The 20,358-nt window shown below is 48.7% G+C and overlaps 1 protein-coding gene across 3 annotated transcripts in view; it reads right to left on the bottom strand.

Moving 5' to 3' along the window:
- Window positions 1–16,177: 16,177 nt before the first annotated feature.
- Window positions 16,178–20,358, bottom strand: part of HisCl1 (Histamine-gated chloride channel subunit 1) — a 29,222-nt gene continuing 25,041 nt past the window's right edge. For 2 of the 3 annotated variants that reach the window (XM_070540590.1, XM_065439567.1), the window contains exon 8: window positions 16,178–16,633. In XM_070540590.1, coding sequence (XP_070396691.1) covers window positions 16,487–16,633 — 147 coding nt within the window. In that variant the 3' untranslated portion in view covers window positions 16,178–16,486. The remainder of the gene's footprint in view (window positions 16,634–20,358) is intronic. The other variant, XM_065439566.1, reaches the window with a different exon arrangement.

The raw sequence follows: 20,358 nt of genomic DNA on the forward strand, positions 1-20,358 counted from the left end.
AGTCTCGGTCCTAGCTTAGTCGAAAAGCAACGTCGGTCATTTTGTAAAGTAAGCTTACAGCCTCAAGTGAATACGATTTCTGGTGATGCAAATTGCGAATGCATGCTTATAACGTGGAAGTCCGGAAGCTAAGGTGACTTAATAACAGCTCCCTTCGGTGGTGTGCACAGTGCACACAGGCTTGTCTAAATAAAGTACAGGCACTTATAGAAAGACCGTGCTTATACGCGATTGAGCTCTGTAAAATAATTAAAAGGGACAAAATGATAATTAGGTTATCATATACCTCGTGATTTATTATGCACCGTTTTTATCTGAATATGGATCAACCTTCTCATAGTTTATTGTTTTAATATGTTACCCAAAATGATTTATCGACCTATATTCGTGACCAGGGGCTGTCGACTTATATTCGGGAAAAGAGCTAACAAAAGTACCGAGCTAACGCAGTTTCTCCGTCGCGCCCACCGTAAACTCACTCTGAAGATTGCCCTTAATAACTTTAGGGAATGCTTATATACCCAACGCACACGACGGCACCCAGACCCACGCCATTTTGGGTGCCGAGGACGACTTCTGTGGAAGTTCAAACGAGGATCCAGCTTGTGGCATCGACTACCGAGATTTAGAAGCCGCGCTTACGGTATGCAAAACTTTCCAGGTACAAAACTTCTCGTTCTTCTAAAGAGACAAAGTTTCGGCAGCAGCTGTGGCCAAGCCAGCATCGCCATAAGTTAACCTTCCTGTATCCTCATGGTGCCGCAACCACAGTTGCAGTTTCTTCTACGATCAGTGTGTTCTGTTTCCACGTGGGCACATAGCTGACGTCAGCTTGTCGGATCACCTTCGGTCGTCGCGGAGTCGGTGACTTTCCCAGCGCACTCAACTAGGCCTAGTCCAGGATGCACACACGATGCTGTCCCGAACGTGCACACCACGTTCGGGACAGCATCGTCGCTGGCTTCGGCCGCAGTTGTGGCCAAGAGAGCGTCTCCATAAGTTCATCTTCCTGTATCTGCATCTTGTTACTGCTAACCATGTCAAGGTGTCTTTTGTTCTCATTTCGGCGTGACTGCTGATGAATCGTAGTGCGTGCTGAACATACGTGCTCTTGCCGTAAACTTGATTTCACAATAGCATGCCTTCCGATGCCGAACTGCCAAAGAGGGTCGACTCACTTGAGACGATGCTTCAAAGCAAATTGGAGCATCTCTTGAATGATGTAACCGGAAGGCTCGTGGGAAAAAAAAAGAAGAACCGTGATGTTGACGAACACGGTTAGCCTTGTGAGACAGCTGAATTTATTAGTAAAGAACGTGGTGCAACGCGTGCTAAATGGGATGAGCTCAGTGCAGCGAAGGTAGCTCATGTCAATAAAAACCAGACTATAAGAAAAAAGGTGGCAGACCTCGAATGGTACTCTAGGATCAACAATGCTTAAATAAAGGGAGTCCTTTGTTCTCAACGAGAAGATTGCGCGGTCATTCTCAAGCAGCTAGGGCCGGCAATTAGCAGTCCTTATTTTTTTTTGCGACTTTGTGACAGTACGCGAGGAGAGGGTAATGAGGGAGTGAAAAGTGAGACCACACTTATGATTCAGCACGTGCACTGCACAAGGCACGGTGTTCCTTAAGGGTGGGCTCACCGCCCATCAACCAGACATACACGTGAGAGTCAGGGACCACCTCGCGAACTGCGTTATTTCACCGGTCTTCTCTGTTAGCATTCTTCGGGAGCATCACTGTAGAATATATGTTTAGAAAGTCTTGCCAGAATTGATATATTCAGACACACGCCGCAAGCGGACTACGCGACGCCGCCGCGAGAGGACGCTGCGTTTCCGGAAGACAGCGCGATAAAGGTGCCCGGCCACTGCAGACATCTCATGTATGATGCGTTTTGCGGAATGGCAGTACGGTGCGTCGCTGCATTGCTTAAACAATAATCGCGTTAAGGTCGACAGTAATCCTGAGACGGTTTCTGCCTGAATAATTCTTCTGACTAACCGAGGTTCTCTTTGGCTAGAACCATGCTGGACATTGTAAATATATAGCCTACAGGCACTGACTCTAAATAGGGAACGGTTCTTACCCGATACACATATAAAAAATTTCTGTATTTGGGAACTTTTGTCAGTCTAGCATTTTGCCGCCATCTTTCTTTTCTTTCATTTGCATTCCCACACTTTTTTCTTAAGCGTTTTATTTTCCTTTCACTCGCGCATGCTTCTTCCTCTCGGGATTACTCCACGTTCGCACAAAGTGGGGGAGTTGTGGACAACTCCACCACTATTAGCTCACGGAGAAAATTAGGCCAGCTCAGTAATTGTGCGCCTGACACCATGTAACCATCATACTCATTTCCTTAGAGCCCATGTCCTGCTTCGGAGCCCTTGAATAAACGCAGAAGATTGAACCTACCTGACCGTCTCCACAAGCGCACGAAAAATCTAACCGCAATTCTTTCGTTATCCATGGTAACCGCATACAACAAAGGGGGCTAACGTCTTGCAATTCCACGTGTAAATATTAAGGAGAAGGCAGGCCTTATTGGAGGTGGACATCAGCCGCAGGCGTCTAGCTCGTGTAAACAAGAGCGGGCGAGAGTTACGTCAAAAATAGCTAAATGCTAGAAAAAACAGCGGGACTTCAACGAAGCATACACCGCGAATAAGGTGAATTTAAAGCTTGGCTACATCGGCTACACAGCTCGTGTCTCCTATCACGTGCCATGTTTTTTTAGCCCCCTTCAGCCAGCAAAATGTAGCCTGCCGGTGTACGCAATGGTTAACCTATGAATCCTCTCTTCTTCGCCGTAAAATTTAAGCACTTCTTGAGAAAGTTCACACAGCTTTATCTTCTCTTTCTGCGGAAAGCCAGCTCTAGAGTATGGCCCTATATCATTTTCTCAGCGCGGTATCGACGGGAGTGTTTATCCTTTACAATAATGACCTCCTGGCTAGTTATTCTAGAAGCGTCGGGGTCTCTGAAAACATCAAGTGATGGCATCAAGAGTGTAGGCCGGGGATCCGGGGATAATTTTTCAGCGAATTGCCCGGTGGTCGAAGAAAAGGAGGAAGGACAAATGGTGCGCGGGTAATTTCATTATCCTCTTCTCGAGAAGGGCTCGAGCAGGTTGCTTCTCGATAATGAGTTTTTTTTTTCCACAGCAATTCGGTTTCCGATGCAAACTGGCATAACGAACTTGCCTGCATAGACGGTGGAAGCCTATTAGCAAGGCACCTTGGTTGGTCCCATACTCCCGTTGCTGAGTACTCTCACACGCTTGATAGTTGCGATTTGCCAGACATGGCAGCAGGCGATGGTACAAATGGAAGCCGCACTAATTGGCGCATATGTATATATATATATATATATATATATATATATATATATATATATATATATATATATATATATATATGGAACCCACGAGTTAGTCTATAAACTCCGCACGACTGTAAGTACAAGAAGAGACAATTAGCTCAGTCTGGATTGAGATTGACGGATCCCACGCTAATGTGGAATATTTCGTCCCTTGCATACCATATTCACTTTTACGTACTGCAACACTCCTCGCTCGATGCAAGGTGTTGTCGCACTTCGTTCACATAATTTATTTCCCCTCGCTCGGCTGCTTCTGCGACTTCTTCATTTTTCTGTGGCCGGCTTCCTAACTTCTTGCCTCTTGTTACGTTTATATATTTGATGAGATTCCTAATGGCCCAATCCCGTTTTGGGGCACTAGCCAAATATGTTCATGCATATATAAATATGTACACACGCGCAAACGCACAAGCACAAACGGATACCCACACGAAGACGCAGATACGCGCACACTCGCATGTAAACACACGCGAATAAACAAACACACGCACGCACGCACGTACCCACTCACATGCACACGCACGCGAACAAACAAACGAAGCAGGACTCTGGTGTGAGTTAGTCGGTTCATGATCTTGAAGCAAACTTTTACCAGCGCGAGGAAAACGAGACAAAGGATGAGGAACACGAAGAGACTCAGATGAGCGCTCAATTTCAATAGTTGGAAGTCAGCGCACATCTGCGTCTCTTCGTATTCCTCGTCCTTCGTCTCGTTTTTCTTCGCGCTGGTAAAAGTTTGCTTCAGAAACAAACAAACACATACATACACACACGCGCGTGAATACGCATTCAAACAAACAAACACCCACGCACGGGCACGCACTCACATGCACACGTATGCGAACAAACAAACGAGCGAACACAAACACGTACGCACACACGCACGCGCACGCGAACAAACAAATGAACACGCACACAGACCCACACACTCACATAAACACACACGCACGTACAAACAAACAAACGAACACGCACACACACACGCAGGCACGCGCGTGTGCGCGTGCTCTAATACACGAAAACAGAGTTAAATTTTTTTGGTACGTACTCACAGCACAATAAAGGAGGTCTCCTACATCTCGGAAATGATGTTCGCTAGCGTAACGGGCTATAGGACGGAACTGGACAGCGAATTAGACGCTCTCTTCTGTATCTTCGGCATTGCCGAACGCCTTTTGACTCAAATGTTCGCCTAACTAGCCTCTCAATTCGCCATTTTGTAGGATGATCCTTACATCAGCACAATGCAACTGACACACACAATAGCTTTATGTGAATATTTCCACCCAGTTCAGTACACAGATAACGAACAAACCTCAAATTCTAGAAAACACCGTTGAAGCATGGAAAGAATAAAAGAACAAATTGTCGACAAAGTTGGGCAAAAAAAAAATACCACCGACGACGATTGTAAGTGCAGGCGTATTGAAAAACGCTTCTTGACATGCATTAGCCTTAATAAGGAAATGGTGCACCTGAACGCGTCCGTTTGTTGCAGTGAGGATACAACGTTTTTTGTACTGCGTAATTCAGTAGGAAACAGTGTCACCTAGGTGTCTGTGGGAGGCTATCAACATAAGCATATTTGCCATGTGTGCAGTGGTAGAAAAGGATGCTCTGCATGTATACCACCGTGGCCGTGAGTGGTGGCGCTGTTAACATTCCCTAGGCGTACATTCAGTGCGCAAATACTCGAAAGAAGTGGATGGGAAAATGGCACTGTGGTAGCTCAATTGGTAAGAGAATCTCGAGCGTATTTCGAAGCTCTTGGTTCGACTACCAACAATGGCAAGTTGTTCTACTTTCATTTTCTCGTACATTTATACAGGGTGTCCCAGCTAACTTTAGACAGGGTTTAAAAAAACATGCAAATGCCGGATAGCGGCACACAACCACAGTAATGTTGTGTGCCGTCGCTTAGAGATACTCAAATTATTATTTTTTTCATTCCACCTAAATATATAATTAGTCCTTATTAATTATTCAGCTTCTAGAATTGTAAAGTTAGATGAAAAGTATCAAAGAAAAAGATGTAGGGAGACATAAAAACTCCCGATACAGCTTTCTGCCGCTCAATACGTGCTGCATAAAAAGTCTTTTTCCGAGCGTGAAAGAAGCCCGCGAATACAGACAAAGTGCCTCGAGCGGCCAGTAGCGTGGCAATTTTGCTTGCATCACAGCGCAGGCGTCATATAAAAGCACTAGGAAAGAATAACTCGGCGGGGCATAACGCAAACATTACAAGATGCGAAAAAAGGCAACGACACAGCAAGATGAAACGGATGCGGTCCACCGCACCTTCGCGACGTATCATCGTTATGCAAAGGTCAATAACCGAGAACTCGAGCCTGGCAGCCTTTATCGATTTGTCTGAGTAAAGCTCGGCAGTCGGGTCTCATTGGCGAATGGCTAGGCAACAAATCGGAGAGGTAGGCTTTTCTCCACCCGACGATTCAACGCTATGGGCTCGACCTCAGACAACTAACCCAGCGTTTGTTTACCACGCACGCAATGACATTCCAAGAAGACATGGGTTCGTCGGACACTCATATATTATAAACGTGATATTGCTACACCCGCCTTGGTGGCGTAGTGTCTTTGGAGTCGCGCTCCCGAGCCCGAGGGCCAGGCCTCGACTGCCGCATATCGATGGCGGCGGAAGACAAAAAGCACCCATGTACCATGCTTTTGGTCCGCGTTAAAGAAGCCCAGATGATCACAATTATCCTCGAATCCCTCACTACGTCGTGCTTGGACGTCGTGCTTGGACGTCGTCCATGGACAGTTTGTCACTAGCGTGCACAAACTGTCCATGCACGATTTTTTAAGTCATCAAATGTACACCTAAAAAGTTGCAACATCCTTACTTGGAACAGCCAGCTGCGACAAGAGGCAAGGTAATGCACTGCTACATTGTGTATTGTAGTGCGTGCACTCGTGCTTACTAGTTATCATGTTCAGTCTAGCACCCTGCGGAGCCCGTTATTAGCGGAATCGTTCGTGGCGAGAGAAGTAGACAGTTCTAGCAATCAAGAGCATTAGGTGGCCCTAAATGATTCTTTTTCGTAAGCCTCCAGGTTTCTGCCCCGTAGGTGAGTACTGGTAAGACACAGCTATTAAACACTTTTCTTTTGAGGGATAATGGCAACCTGCTGTTCATGATCTGAGAATGCCTGCCAAACGCACCCCAGCCCATTCTTATTCTTCTGATTATTTCTGTCTCATGATCCGGATCCGCAGTCACTACCTGCCCTAAGTAGATGTATTCCCTTACGACTTCCAGTGCCTCGCTGCCTATTGTAAACTGCTGTTCTCTTCCGAGACTGTTAAAGATTACTTTAGTTTTCTGCAGATTAATTTTTAGACCCACTCTTCTGCTTTGCCTCTCCAGGTCAGTGAGCATGCATTGCAGTTGGTCCCCTGAGTTACTAAGCAAGGCAATATTGTTGCGGGAAGAAAGCAGGCCCACGAGTGTAAAATAACTTATATTTACAAATGATGGATATGGCGTTCAGGCAACCGCCAGACTTCGTCTTTCTCTAGTCCAACTCAACGTCTTCCTTCACTTCACCGTAACATCACCCTCCCGGTGGGGGAGCTCCGTCCCGGTGCAAGTTAAACAGCCTCACTTATTGGGGGGACATAGGGCTTGAGCCTGGTGACGTGAACAACATCACTGGTTAAGTTGGGAGGCACGGAAGGCTGACCGAGTGGGGCGATCTCGTAGGTCACGTCGGACAGTTGGCGTAAGATCTGGTACGGACCAGAAAAACGGGACAGTAATTTTTCCGACAAGCCGACACGACGTGAAGGCGTCCAGAGAAGGACAAGGGAACCAGGTGAAAAATGGTGGTCTCGGTGCCGAAGGTCGTAGCGTCGCTTTTGAGAAGCTTGCGAGACTGTGAGGCGATGACGGGCGACATCTCGGGCCTGGGCGGCTAAGTCAATAGCCTCGCGAGCGTAAGCAGTGCTGGGTGACTGTACTGCGGAAGGTAGCAACGTGTCAAAAGGCAAGGTGGGGTCGCGGCCGTACAAAAGGAAAAATGGTGAAAATCCGGCAGTGTCGTGACGGGACGAGTTGTATGCGAAAGTGACGTATGGTAAAGCGACGTCCCAGTCGCGGTGATCGTTGGAGACGTACATGGCGAGCATTTCAGTGAGTGTGCGGTTGAGTCGCTCGGTGAGGCCGTTCGTTTGAGGGTGGTACGCGGTAGCAATCCGATGTTCTGTAGAACAGGAGCGGAGCAGATCATCAACGACCTTCGATAGAAAGTAGCGGCCGCGATCCGTCAGCAACTGGCGAGGGGCGCCGTGGTGCAGGATGACGTCTTTTAGTAAGAAGTCGGCGACATCTGTAGCGCAGCTGGTTGGCAGGGCTCGTGCGATGGCATATCTAGTGGCATAATCGGTTGCTACAGCAATCCATTTGTTTCCTTTGATGGAAATTGGAAACGGACCAAGGAGGTCGAGGCCCACACGGAAGAAGGGCTCTGTAGGTATATCAATGGGTTGAAGCAAACCAGCGGGAGGCATAGCAGGCGTCTTCCGGCGCTGACACAGGTCGCAAGAAGCGACATAACGGCGCACAGAGCGATAAATGCCAGGCCAGAAGAAGCGGCGCCGCAGGTGGTCGTAAGTACGAGTGACGCCCAGATGTCCAGCAGTAGGAGCGTCATGAAGTTGCTGGAGCACGGTGAGTCGAAGGTGCTTGGGGACGACTAGGAGGAGCTCCGGGCCGTCAGGACGAACGCTACGACGGTATAAAGTTCCATCGCGCAAGGTGAACATCCGAAGGGACGGGTCATTGGGCGAGGAGCTTAGGCGGTCCATAAGTGTTCGAAGAACAGGATCCTTGCGCTGCTCGTCGCCAATGTGGAGGAAGCCGGAGAGGGACAGAATACTGATGTCCGAGTCTGCATCGGTATCGTCCGGTTGATCCACGGGATTGCGGGACAGGCAGTCAGCGTCTTTATGCAGGCGTCCTGACTTATATATAATAGAAAATGTATATTCTTGTAGGCGCAATGCCCAACGTGCAAGTCGTCCAGTTGGGTCCTTCAAAGAGGAGAGCCAGCAGAGGGCGTGATGGTCGGTGACAACGCAGAAGCTCCGACCGAAAAGGTACGGGCGAAATTTCGCGACCGCCCATACGAGCGCGAGACATTCTCTCTCGGTAATGGAGTAATTTCGCTCGGGCGTGGAAAGGCGGCGGCTAGCGTAAGCGATGACACGGTCTTGGCCCTGTTGACGCTGAGCGAGGACAGCGCCGATGCCATGACCACTCGCGTCAGTTCGTACTTCAGTGGGCGCAGAAGGGTCAAAGTGGGAGAGAATCGGGGAAGTGGTAAGCCGCTCAATCAGGGTAGAGAAGGCTTTCTCCTGTAGCGGTCCCCAAGAGAAAGAGGCGTCTTTCTTAAGAAGGTCAGTGAGAGGGTGAGCGATGTCCGCAAAATTTTTCACAAATCGCCGAAAATAAGAGCATAAGCCCAGAAAACTACGGACATCGTTCGTTGAACAAGGTACAGGAAAATTTCGCACGGCGTGAACTTTCTGTGGATCAGGTTGGATTCCGGCGGCGTTGACGAGATGACCAAGCATGTTAATTTCACGGCGACCGAAATGGCACTTGGAGGAGTTTAGCTGAAGGCCAGCCCTGCGAAACACGGAGAGTATGGTTGTGAGGCGCCGCAGGTGGCTCTCAAAGTTCGGCGAAAACACAATCACATCGTCGAGGTAACACAGGCATGTAGACCACTTCAAGCCGCGCAAGAGAGAGTCCATCATGCGCTCGAATGTAGCTGGCGCATTGCATAATCCAAAGGGCATGACTTTAAATTGGTACAGACCGTCCGGTGTGACAAAGGCGGTTTTCTCGCGGTCCATCTCATCGACGCTAATCTGCCAATAGCCGGAGCGGAGGTCAATTGATGAAAAGTATTGGGATCCGTGAAGGCAGTCAAGAGCGTCATCAATGCGAGGCAAGGGATAAACATCCTTCTTTGTTATCCGGTTGAGGTGACGGTAGTCAACGCAGAAGCGCCACGAGTTATCTTTTTTCTTTACTAAGACAACCGGTGATGCCCACGGGCTACTGGAGGGTTCAATGATGTCCTTGTCCATCATCCTGTCTACTTCTTTCTGTATGATGGCCCTTTCTGTTGCCGAGACACGATATGGCCGCCTATGAATGGGGCTGGCGTCACCGGTGTTGATGCGATGCGTGACAACAGATGTCTGGCCAAGTGGACGCTCGTCCAAATCAAAGATGTCCCGATAAGATGACAGGAGATGACGAAGAGCTGTTGTTTGCTCGGAAGGAAGGTCGGGGGCGATCATCTTAGAAACATCGTCCGCAGGCGTCGAGTACGAAGGAGTGGATGACAAAGGTCCGTTCGTACTGAGGAAGGATTCAGAGGTCAAAAAAGAAATCTGAAATTCTTCCAAAGGAGTGATATGCGCTATGGCGATACCGTGTGGCAAAACATGTGACGAGAACCCAAAATTGAGGATGGGCACGCGAGCGCAGTTTTCGCGGATCCGAATTAAGGTGCTCGGTAGGGCAATATTACGCGACAAAACCACGTCAGTAAGCGGCGACAGGACGTACTCGCCATCAGGTACGGGAGGACAGGGCGTCAGCAGGACATTTGTAGCAGCCTGTGGAGACAGCCTTGCAAATTCAGCAGCACATAAGCGGTGTGGAGCACAAGTGGTTGCGTCGGCAGGAAGCGGCAGGTCCAACTGTACAACACCTGCGGAGCAGTCAATTTGGGCAGAGTGTTTCGAAAGGAAGTCGAGGCCGAGAATTAGGTCGTGTGGGCAGTGTTCAAGGACGATAAATAGAACAACGGTATAATGGCCCCCAATGGTCACACGTGCTGTGCACATTCCAAGGACAGGTGACGTACTCCCATCGGCGACTCGCACGGTGCACGGTACGGCGGGGGTCAGAACCTTTTTGAGCCGGCGGCGGAGAGCAGCGCTCATAACTGAAAGCTGCGCTCCTGTATCAACGAGAGATCTAACAGGAACGCCATCGACTTCAATGTCCAGCAGGTTTCCACATGTAGGCAGGGTCAATAGAGGATTTGTGGGCCGGGTCGGAGTTGCAGCTTCACCTCCGGGAGCTGCACCGCCTAGTTTCCCGAAGCGAAGCGACCGGTTGCAGAAGGGGACGAAGAGCGGTGAACGAGAGGCGAACGGGACCTACGACCTTGCGGAGACGGGGATCGGCTGGATCTTGGTGGAGCACTGTCGGCGTTGATGTTCCTAGTCGGCGTATAGGGCGAGAAAGTGCGATTGTCGGGTACTTGGCTGTAGTGACTCGGAGACGACCACCGAGGAGGCGACGACCAGTGGTTGCGGCAATGACGGGCGATGTGTCCAATACCGGAACAATTAAAACAGATGGGTTTATCATCCGCTGTGCGCCATTCAGCTGGGTTGCGACGGAGTGGTGGAAAGCTTTGCGTCCGGGAGCGAGCGGTCGGAGAAATTTGGTAGGTGTTGGTATGGCGGACTGAGCAGAGAGATGGAATGCCCAAACTTGCTATTTCCTCCCGAACGACCGCTTGTATAAGGGAGATAGCGGGTACGCTTTCCCGACAGTCTGAACGAACGGGAGCCGGGGCCATGGCCTCAAGCTCACGGCGAACGATGCGCGTTATTTCTTCCGGTCCTGCGGGCTGAACGAACCGCGGCGGGTCTTCGCAAGAAGATGTCGCGGCGGTATTGGGCAACCGGTCGAAAGTTTGAGTGACGCGGCGGCCCTTCGCTTGTTCGAAGCGCCGGCACTCCTTAATAATTGCATCCACAGTGGCACAATCCTTACACATCAAGAGATTGAAGGCATCGTCTGCAATACCTTTCAATATATGGCCAATCTTGTCTGCCTCGGTCATGTTGTCATCAGCCTTGCGACAGAGGGCCAGCACATCCTGTATGTACACGACATAGGATTCTGTGGACGTCTGAGCGCGGCACGCAAGTTCTTTTTTAGCTGCCAGCTGACGACCGACAGGTCTGCCGAACAGGTCTCGCATTTTTTCTTTGCAAACATCCCAGCTCGTTAGGTCAGCTTCATGTGTGTCATACCATTGCTTCGCAGTTCCCTTCAGATAAAATATTACGTTTGCAAGCATCATTGTAGGATCCCACCTGTTGTTGTCGCACACTCGCTCGTACATCGTAAGCCAGTCCTCGACGTCGACGTTGTCCGTGCCACAAAATGTTCCCGGGTCCCGTGGGTGAGTGAGGATGACCGTGGGCACGGGCTGCCGAGGCGTTGTCGCTTGTGTCGGTTGATTTGCCATTGTGGCAGCAGGTAGATGACGTCCGCTGCGAAGTTCCGTGGTGGTACCCCGCACCTTCCACCAAAATGTTGCGGGAAGAAAGCAGGCCCACGAGTGTAAAATAACTTATATTTACAAATGATGGATATGGCGTTCAGGCAACCGCCAGACTTCGTCTTTCTCTAGTCCAACTCAACGTCTTCCTTCACTTCACCGTAACAATATCATCAGCGAATCGCAAGTTACTAAGGTATTCTCCATTAACTTTTATCCCCATTTCTTCCCAATCCAGGTCTCTGAATACCTCCTGTAAACACGCTGTGAATAGCATTGGAGAGATCGTATCTCCCTGCCTGACGCCTTTCTTTATTGGGATTTTGTTGCTTTCTTTATGGAGGACTACGGTGGCTGTAGAGCCGCTATAGATATCTTTCAGTATTTTTACATACGACTCGTCTACACCCTGATTCCGTAATGCCTGCATGACTGCTGAGGTTTCGACAGAATCAAATGCTTTCTCGTAATCAATGAAAGCTATATATAAGGGTTGGTTATATTCCGCACATTTCTCTATAACCTGATTGATAGTGTGAATATGGTCTATTGTTGAGTAGCCTTTACGGAATCCTGCCTGGTCCTTTGGTTGACAGAAGTCTAAGGTGTTCCTGATTCTATTTGCGATTACCTTAGTAAATACTTTGTAGGCAACAGACAGCAAGCTTATTGGTCTATAATTTTTCGAAAAGGGTTCTACTCAAATTGAGGACGACGCAACGAGCTATGGAAAGAAGAATGATAGGTGTAACGTTAAGGGATAAGAAAAAAGCAGATTGGGTGAGGGAACAAACGCGAGTTAATGACATCTTAGTTGAAATCAAGAAAAAGAAATGGGCATGGGCAGGACATGTAATGAGGAGGGAAGATAACCGATGGTCATTAAGGGTTACGGACTGGATTCCAAGGGAAGGGAAGCGTAGCAGGGGACGGCAGAAAGTTAGGTGGGCGGATGAGATTAAGAAATTTGCAGGGACGGCATGGCCACAATTAGTACATGACCGGGGTTGTTGGAGAAATATGGGAGAGGCCTTTGCCCTGCAGTGGGCGTAACCAGGCTGATGATGATGATGATGATGAAATGATTCTTAATCATCTAATTACGTTTTCTTTTTTCTTTTTGTTTTTTTTGCGTGAGCTCACGCTCAGTATCATCACGACCACTACCCTAGTGTTCTCACTATCAGCCCTGAAACTATTAACGCAGCAAGCTGGGGGAGTTGGTGACTGAACGTGTTCCTAGAGGTGTTAGTCTGCGCTCGTATCGTTCACTTCCTTTTATCCTTCGTCCGGGTTGTGCTGCCCACCCCTAGGCACATGAAACTATGAAGTACGTTATAAATCCCGTGCAACATCGTTTCGTTTCGTTCCGTTATGTGTGTTAGATCTGAAGTGGGCTCGAATGAACAGTGATACAAGCAAGAAATCGTGCCATGACAGTATTTTATTTGCCACTCACAGAATAAATAAAGCGACGATGCGCAAGATATCCGACCCTGATCTTAGCTGTAGAAGAACTTTAGTCTCGTAATCTCTATTGCGTCAACATTTTGAACACACATCGCCAGTGATTCGAGCGTAATTGTCGCATAGTTATATCAGGATGCAGACTTACCACACAGCACTAAGCTAATTAATTTCGCCCTAAAGACAAAGTTATAAAAATGGGAAAGCGCGAGTTGTGTCTGCTGCTGTCGACGATGCACGGCCGAGCAGGACAGCGTCACGAACACGAGTGCTGCAACGAAAATTTTACCCTTCGATCGGGTATGTTAAGGACCAATACCTTTGGATTAACCATTCTTAACACCATTATGTCCTGATTACTTAGGGACGGATTGACGTTCGACAACATCGGGAAGCATTGTTCGGGTCCGTTAAAAACAACGAAATATCGGCAGCAGCAGCTTTTTCACAGCGTAAGCTGCTATGGGCTCATTCGAATAGCCGTTTCGGTTGGCGATGGCGTCCAGCCCTGCCACTGGTGTCCTTCGCAGCTATCGCCGGGAATGAAAAAAAAACTATATACAGTTACTGCTGGGATCCAGTCCAGGCCGACTGTGTGGGAGTCAGCTACCCTATCACTGAGCTAAGACAGCGTTTGCTAGCTTGCAGCAGAAACATGCTCTATACACGCGTTTTAGTGCGCGAGGAGAGGCCCGATGTGACATGCGTGCCGCGTAGTCTGGGTACCTGTGTTTACTCTTCGGTACACGGTATGGCACCTCCTCGCTAGGTGTGAACCGCTGCTGAAGAAGCGAATCATGGAGCTGCGCACACGTTCGCAGCCAGGCAACGTCGGGCTCAGCAGACCGCTGTGCAGAGGGCAGCACAAGCCGCAGCTCGCCGTCGACGCCGCATGAACTGTACAGATCGCTCTTGTGGGAACGACGCGAAGACCCTCTTGTGCATCGTGCCGAAAACAGAGCCCCTATGGAGCCGATCCTCCTGCTTATGCTGTGACTGTGTCCACTGCGCTGTGTGTGCCGCGGAGGCCTGTGATTTCTCTTTTTTTTTGTCTTTTTTTTAGCTGCTTCCCGCCACCATTTTTGGAACGTTCGGTCGGCACGGGCTAATGGCTCGTTTCTGCGCATCTGGGCAAGGAACAGGCGGGGGATTAAGTGGGTCTTGGACTGTGCATGTGCATTGTCCGAAGTTCCACGGTCCCTCTGCATCGATAACCTACTCACATTTTCCCGCACTCACTCGTTTCTCTCTGCCTGCTTGGCGCATGCACATGGCATCATAGGTGGAAAGCAGTGCTCTTTTTTTTCCATTGAAGTGAATGCAATCATACTATACCATGGATATGTGGACGCAGCATGTCTAAAATGTAAGCACATCAGCACTTTGCTCGGCCTCAAGTGTTTATTCGTACGGGCATGCTCAAACACTCCTGAGAAGCCGTTGGGAACAAAACGACACAACTTACCTGACTGACGGTTCCGCTAGGTACCAAGTACAGTTACGCAATACAGTCCCCCCCTCCCCCCATCCCTCACACTGAGTATTATTGCATATTAAACAGATGAGACAAATGAGTATTGCGTGATTTATGAAAATAATGCGGGTGTGCCCATGGCTGCCCCTGTTGAGTAGCTAATGGTGGCGATGTTAGTTTTTCGTAGTGCTCGATCAAGGGTCCTGATTTTCATCGCCGCTTTCTAGGCATTTCAGAGGTATCTTGATCTGCATCCAGTATATATAAACAAGAGGAGAAAATCAAGTGAAAGCCACCCGAGGAAAAAGAAAATGGTCCAATCCTCGCTGTGAAGGTGTTATGACTGTGAAGCTGTAAACGACAACTAGAACGAGCACACATTACAACGTAGGTTTAAATTATTCCCGTGAAGCAGTTAAGAGCGGCGACCTTCAAGTCCAGCTTCGGGCTGTCCAAAGGGCCTGCGAGAGGGCTGAAGATCACGCTCTTCCGCCACCGGCGCGGGTGCGCCCCGCGACTACAACTTAGTCCCTTAGGACCGATTAAAGTTTCTTGACTGTCTGTCTGTCTGTGGCAAAATTCACATGCAGTTCGCCTAATTATTAGCCTAAGACGTTGCGAGGGCCTGCAAATTGGCTTGCGCCGCTACTTCGTGCAGCTACAAAGAGTGGACCAGAGAAAAGAGAAATTCGCCGCACCTCGTATGCGGGCTGGACGCCATGAGTCGTCGAGATGCGTGGCCTTCACATCGCACTGTCACAAGACAAGTCACTTGCAAGGCGAGTTCTTCTTTTACGTGCGAAAGTGTAGCTACATCACTCCCTGCTTCATATGATGCAGTCAAACTACCGTCGCCTCAGTAATCTTTATTGGAAAACGTATGCGGGGAGTGCTATGGGATTTGCATTGCATGTAGGCGCAGGAGAGCCTTATCAATCATGTGGTTCGGATGATTCTTTTGGGCTTCTTGTTCTTCATTGAAACGCATGTTGTTGTTTATGTTGTTTGCGTCATTCCAAAGAATGTATGCGTTGCTAACTTCTCTTTGCCGATGTTTGTAGCATTGCCGATGCCGATGCTTGTAGCATCTGGCTCACGGGGGTATGAGCCATTGCATTTGGGGCTAGGAGCCATATATTGTGATAGTTTTCTATGAACGTTAGGCAACGAAGAAATCCCGGTATCCTAGCCATAAAGACCTTCGAGGTAAAATATTTTTCTCACGGAATTCTGTTATATGATTACCAGGCGCCCACCTTAACATTGGTAAAGCCAAAGAGCTCAATATTGCTCGGGGAAGATTGACAAATTGGAGGTCAAGAAAAGGTTCAGCAAGCCGCTTGTAGTGAGGCTGCTTACAGCCACGTACATACACACAAAAATCGATTGAACAAAAGAATCAATATTGATAACCATCATGCAGTGCTTGAGCGTAACGCTTGTATGACTTACGGAACGCCACTCGTTTCTATTTTGCTAGATTAAGACCATTGCTCTTTATTGTGCATCTTAACTCTGAAAGACAGAAAATATGTGCGTCCAATAATTCCCATGATGTGCGTTGCGTATACGTCTATTGAAACACAACACGATAGTTCGTTGTAGTTCGAGCTCGAGTCTCGGTGTGCGGTCCAGTGATCACGTGACGCGTGCGTTAGTCAGTGCAAATAACCAGCGCCACGCTTGAAACGCTCGAAAGGCACCGTGCAGCAGGAAGTGCCGATGATGTATGTCGCGTGTCCGTAGGCGCAAAATACACGCGCGAGCGTACTCGTGCCAGGCTGCGTCCTCGTCGTCGCCGCCAGTCTTGAAGGTCACGCGCAAATCACGTAGAAGAACCAGTAGAAGACGTTGAGGAACACGAAGCTGGTGGGAAATACGACACGCGACACCTTGTCGATGAGCAGAGCCCGAAGTCGGCCCTGTTCTCTCAGGCTAGGCTGGGACGGACTGCCCGGATCCTGTAACGAAATCGACGAGCATGTTTCAGTGAGGCTTACGATGGCATAGGTCAGCGTACCCCCTCATTTGTATTGTTAGCACGTACCCGCTCCGTGGTCATTTCACGGGGGTAAGAATAAGCATTAGTGAGGGACTAAAGGTGTGAGGGAAGGAGAGTATGAACGGCAGGGACTGCCGGATAACGGGAGTACGAACGAAAGGGTCGGTAACGGTGAGTTTCAGTGGACGTGAGTGTGTAGTTACGTAAATGTCGGTGAGTGGCAGTACACGCGAGTGTGAACGTGAATCAACACCAATGAGTACATGTGCACGGCAATGCAAGATAGTATACTTAGTCTTTCAAAAGTATTGGTGAGTGAGTACGAGTGAGTATTCATTCACAGTGCCGACTTGCGGCGAAAGGACAAATACGGGACTTCGGCCCAACGTTTCACAAACACGTAAAATGCTCAGCGATTGAAGCGGGATACTCGGAGCGCTTGCAACAGTGGGGCGATTCATTTTTGTGCCACGTGAAAGGAAGAGACTTGTGGTACATTGCAACAGGATTAGGGCCGGATTGCACGAACATTAATTAGCAAAACTAATTTAAGAGCGCGTTCCTAAATGTTCCGTAGACAGCTTCTAGCCCGCACTAGAACGCGTTCTTAAATTCATTATTATTTTCATTATTAAATGTTCCTGCAAGCCACCCTATGTTTTAGCAAGGGGAACCTGTGTGGAAAGAGATAAAGAGTGTAGCATGCGAGTAAAAATTTTGTCCTGTCGTTTCTCTGTGTTTTTCGATTCCGTTGTACTTCAAAAAGCTATCGAGACGAACGTGAGCCAACAAACCCGCTCGTGAATCCTGTCGCAGTAAACGAGGCTAAACAACAGGGCCACTAAAAATTTACGACAGAACCCATGTCACGATGACTGTCGACGGTAATGCGATTAGCAATTGAGAAATGTAGCGACAGACAATAATCCTCAAGTCTCGCTGATTTAACGCACGTAGTTACAATTATGAGGCTCGTTGAATCCGCTGTTTTCTACATATTGTGATATCCTCCCACTTTGCTTTGCTGTGGCACTCGCTTGCCAAGGGCGCCCTTGAGCATACAGGTATGACGACGACCGTATGACGCTGACGCAGTGACTATGGAATGAGGAAGAAGGAATTATATCGACGGAAAGACAAAGGTGTGTACCGTCGACGGCAGGAAGACAGTGGCATGTCATTTGTTAAATTATGACAATGGTCTGACGACAACAGCAAGGATAATTGAATGGCGCCGATGGTGCGACAACGACTGTATGACATTCACAGTATGAAGAAGCAAGAACGACGACAATCACGCCACCAAGATGTCGTGGGGACGACGGTATGACACCGGATGCATGAGGCCGTCTATGTCACGACGTGCAATGACGACGATAACATGACAACGACGGCATAATCACGATCAAACGTCGGCAGCATGATTACGATAGAATGTGGAATCGGGAATGGCATCGGTGCATTGACGAAGGTTGTGTGATGACGACGGTATGACCACAAAGGGATGAAGATAGTGACGTGATGACGATGGTCAAACGACAGTGTGACGACGATGGTGAGACAGTGGAATGGGACAATGGTATGACTACCAGTCTTTTATGACAATAGCGTGACGATGACTGTATCGCGAAATCTATAAGACGACGGTGTCTTCACGTCAACGGCATGGTGAGATTTGCATGACAAAGCTGAGATGACGACGCTGCAATGACCCCGACGGCGTCATGAACCCTAAGACATAACTAGTGACCTAAGCTATTTGGATCACTGGGTCGGAGTAGGTGCGACGACAGCATGGCGAGAGTCAAATCACGAAGCTGGAATGACGGTGATTGGAAGACCACGGTGGCATCACTTTGGCGGTGTCACAACAAATTCATGACGACTGTATGATGATGATGGCGGATCGACGACGGCATGGCGTGTCGGGTAACAAAGCTGGAATGACGTCGAGAAACAGACAGTGATTGCATCACGACCACACGCCCATACCTATGGGTCCAAGCTATTAAAGAACTTGGGCGACTGCGTCGACCTAGATAGCGTGACGACGACCGTATGACGATAGTAAGCCCACAAAGCTGAAATTATGTCAATGGAATCAACATGACAGCATCTTGAGCAGGAGCAACGTACCTAGCGTCCCAAGCAGGTAGACAACTTGGGTCACTGGGTTGGTGTGAGGTGCTACATAGATAAATTGGCTCAAAACAGCTGAAGTAGGCAAAGATTGTTATTTAATCAAATAACTTGATTGAGTGCCCTGCGATTTGGTGGGATGGGCCTGGACCCGCCTCTGTTTCGGCCAAGGGTTCTTGGCCCTTGGCGGCTTCCTCGGGTCCCTGGACGGCCCAGTGTTGGTGCTACAGGTCCTAGCGGAGCAACGCACACTCCCAGGGCGCACGGAGGCTGTCGCTGTTTCAGGCTGCATTACCGTTATTGTGTATTATACCCCTACATTCCCACAGGATGTGCTCTAGGGTGGCTCTAGAGTCGCAATGCCAGCACTTGTCAGTGGTGTATAAATCTGGGTGTATTAAGTGCATGATAGCTCGACTCGGAAAGGATCTGGTTTGTAACTACCGCCATTCGACAGACTGATTTTTTGCTTAATTTTGGGTACGAAAGAGGGAATGTGCACCTCTGCAATCTATGGTGTTATGTAATTTCGTGAAACCTGGTAATTCAATCTTCCCACTCCCACTCGTCGGTAGTCGATGAGATGGGAATAACCAAGACTTGGTCTGTGAGCCCTCGAGCCATGCGGCGGGCCGCCTCGCTGCTGCCGTCTGGTAGTGTGTGAGCGGGTGTCCATATGACATGAGAACCTTTGATGTGATTATTATCTGATGCTAGGAGTCGTAGTGCCTCTATGGAGATTCGACCGTTGGCGAAGTTTCGTATGACCGTATGGGAATCACTGATGATTATGTCCGTTTGTGTTTGTGCCACGACTAACGCGATGGCTATTTTCTCTACGGTTTCTACGTATGGCCTGTTGACTGTAGCGCTCGTTGCGCATTTTCCCTCGTAATTTATCACCACTGCTGTGCAGGCGCGGTTGCCTCTGTATCTAGCTGCGTCTACAAATGTAGTGTCCTTTCTGTTAGCGGAGTTCTTCTTTATATGGCGTGTTATGCATTCCCGCCTACCCTGATTGTGGGTGGGAGGCATATTCTTGAATATTGGAGGGACGGTCATCATGTCTCTGGTGTGTCTGGGTATATCTACTTTGACGCCATGTTGTGTATGATACCTTATACCTCGGCGATCCAATATTTGCCTGCCTGTTTTAGTTTTGTACAGAATGTTATTCGCTTTAAAATACGACTTCGCAGAACATGCCAGCTATGTATATAGAACGAATATTGTACCACACGCAGTTCCTTAACTTCGTACTGCCTAACGTGGTTCGGTTGACAAGCACGGACATATGAATATACTCAGGTTTGAAGGCACATGAGCGATGTGTTTTACTCTGAGTGGGCCCTTCTGCTACCTACAAGCACGAATCCAAGACATCAGTGCTTTTACATCAGGAGTCATGGCACGTACCAACCGCAAAAAAGGATTTAAAATCATTTTTAATGCATAGGCTCCCCCACGGGAACCTTGTTCCCAAACAAGGCTCCCGTGAGGAAGCCAAAACGTTATAAAAAATTTTGTTCTCGCTCCCGCTTCGCT

Source organism: Dermacentor albipictus, chromosome 6, assembly GCF_038994185.2.
Source record: "Dermacentor albipictus isolate Rhodes 1998 colony chromosome 6, USDA_Dalb.pri_finalv2, whole genome shotgun sequence".
Taxonomy (NCBI): Eukaryota; Metazoa; Arthropoda; class Arachnida; order Ixodida; family Ixodidae; genus Dermacentor; species Dermacentor albipictus.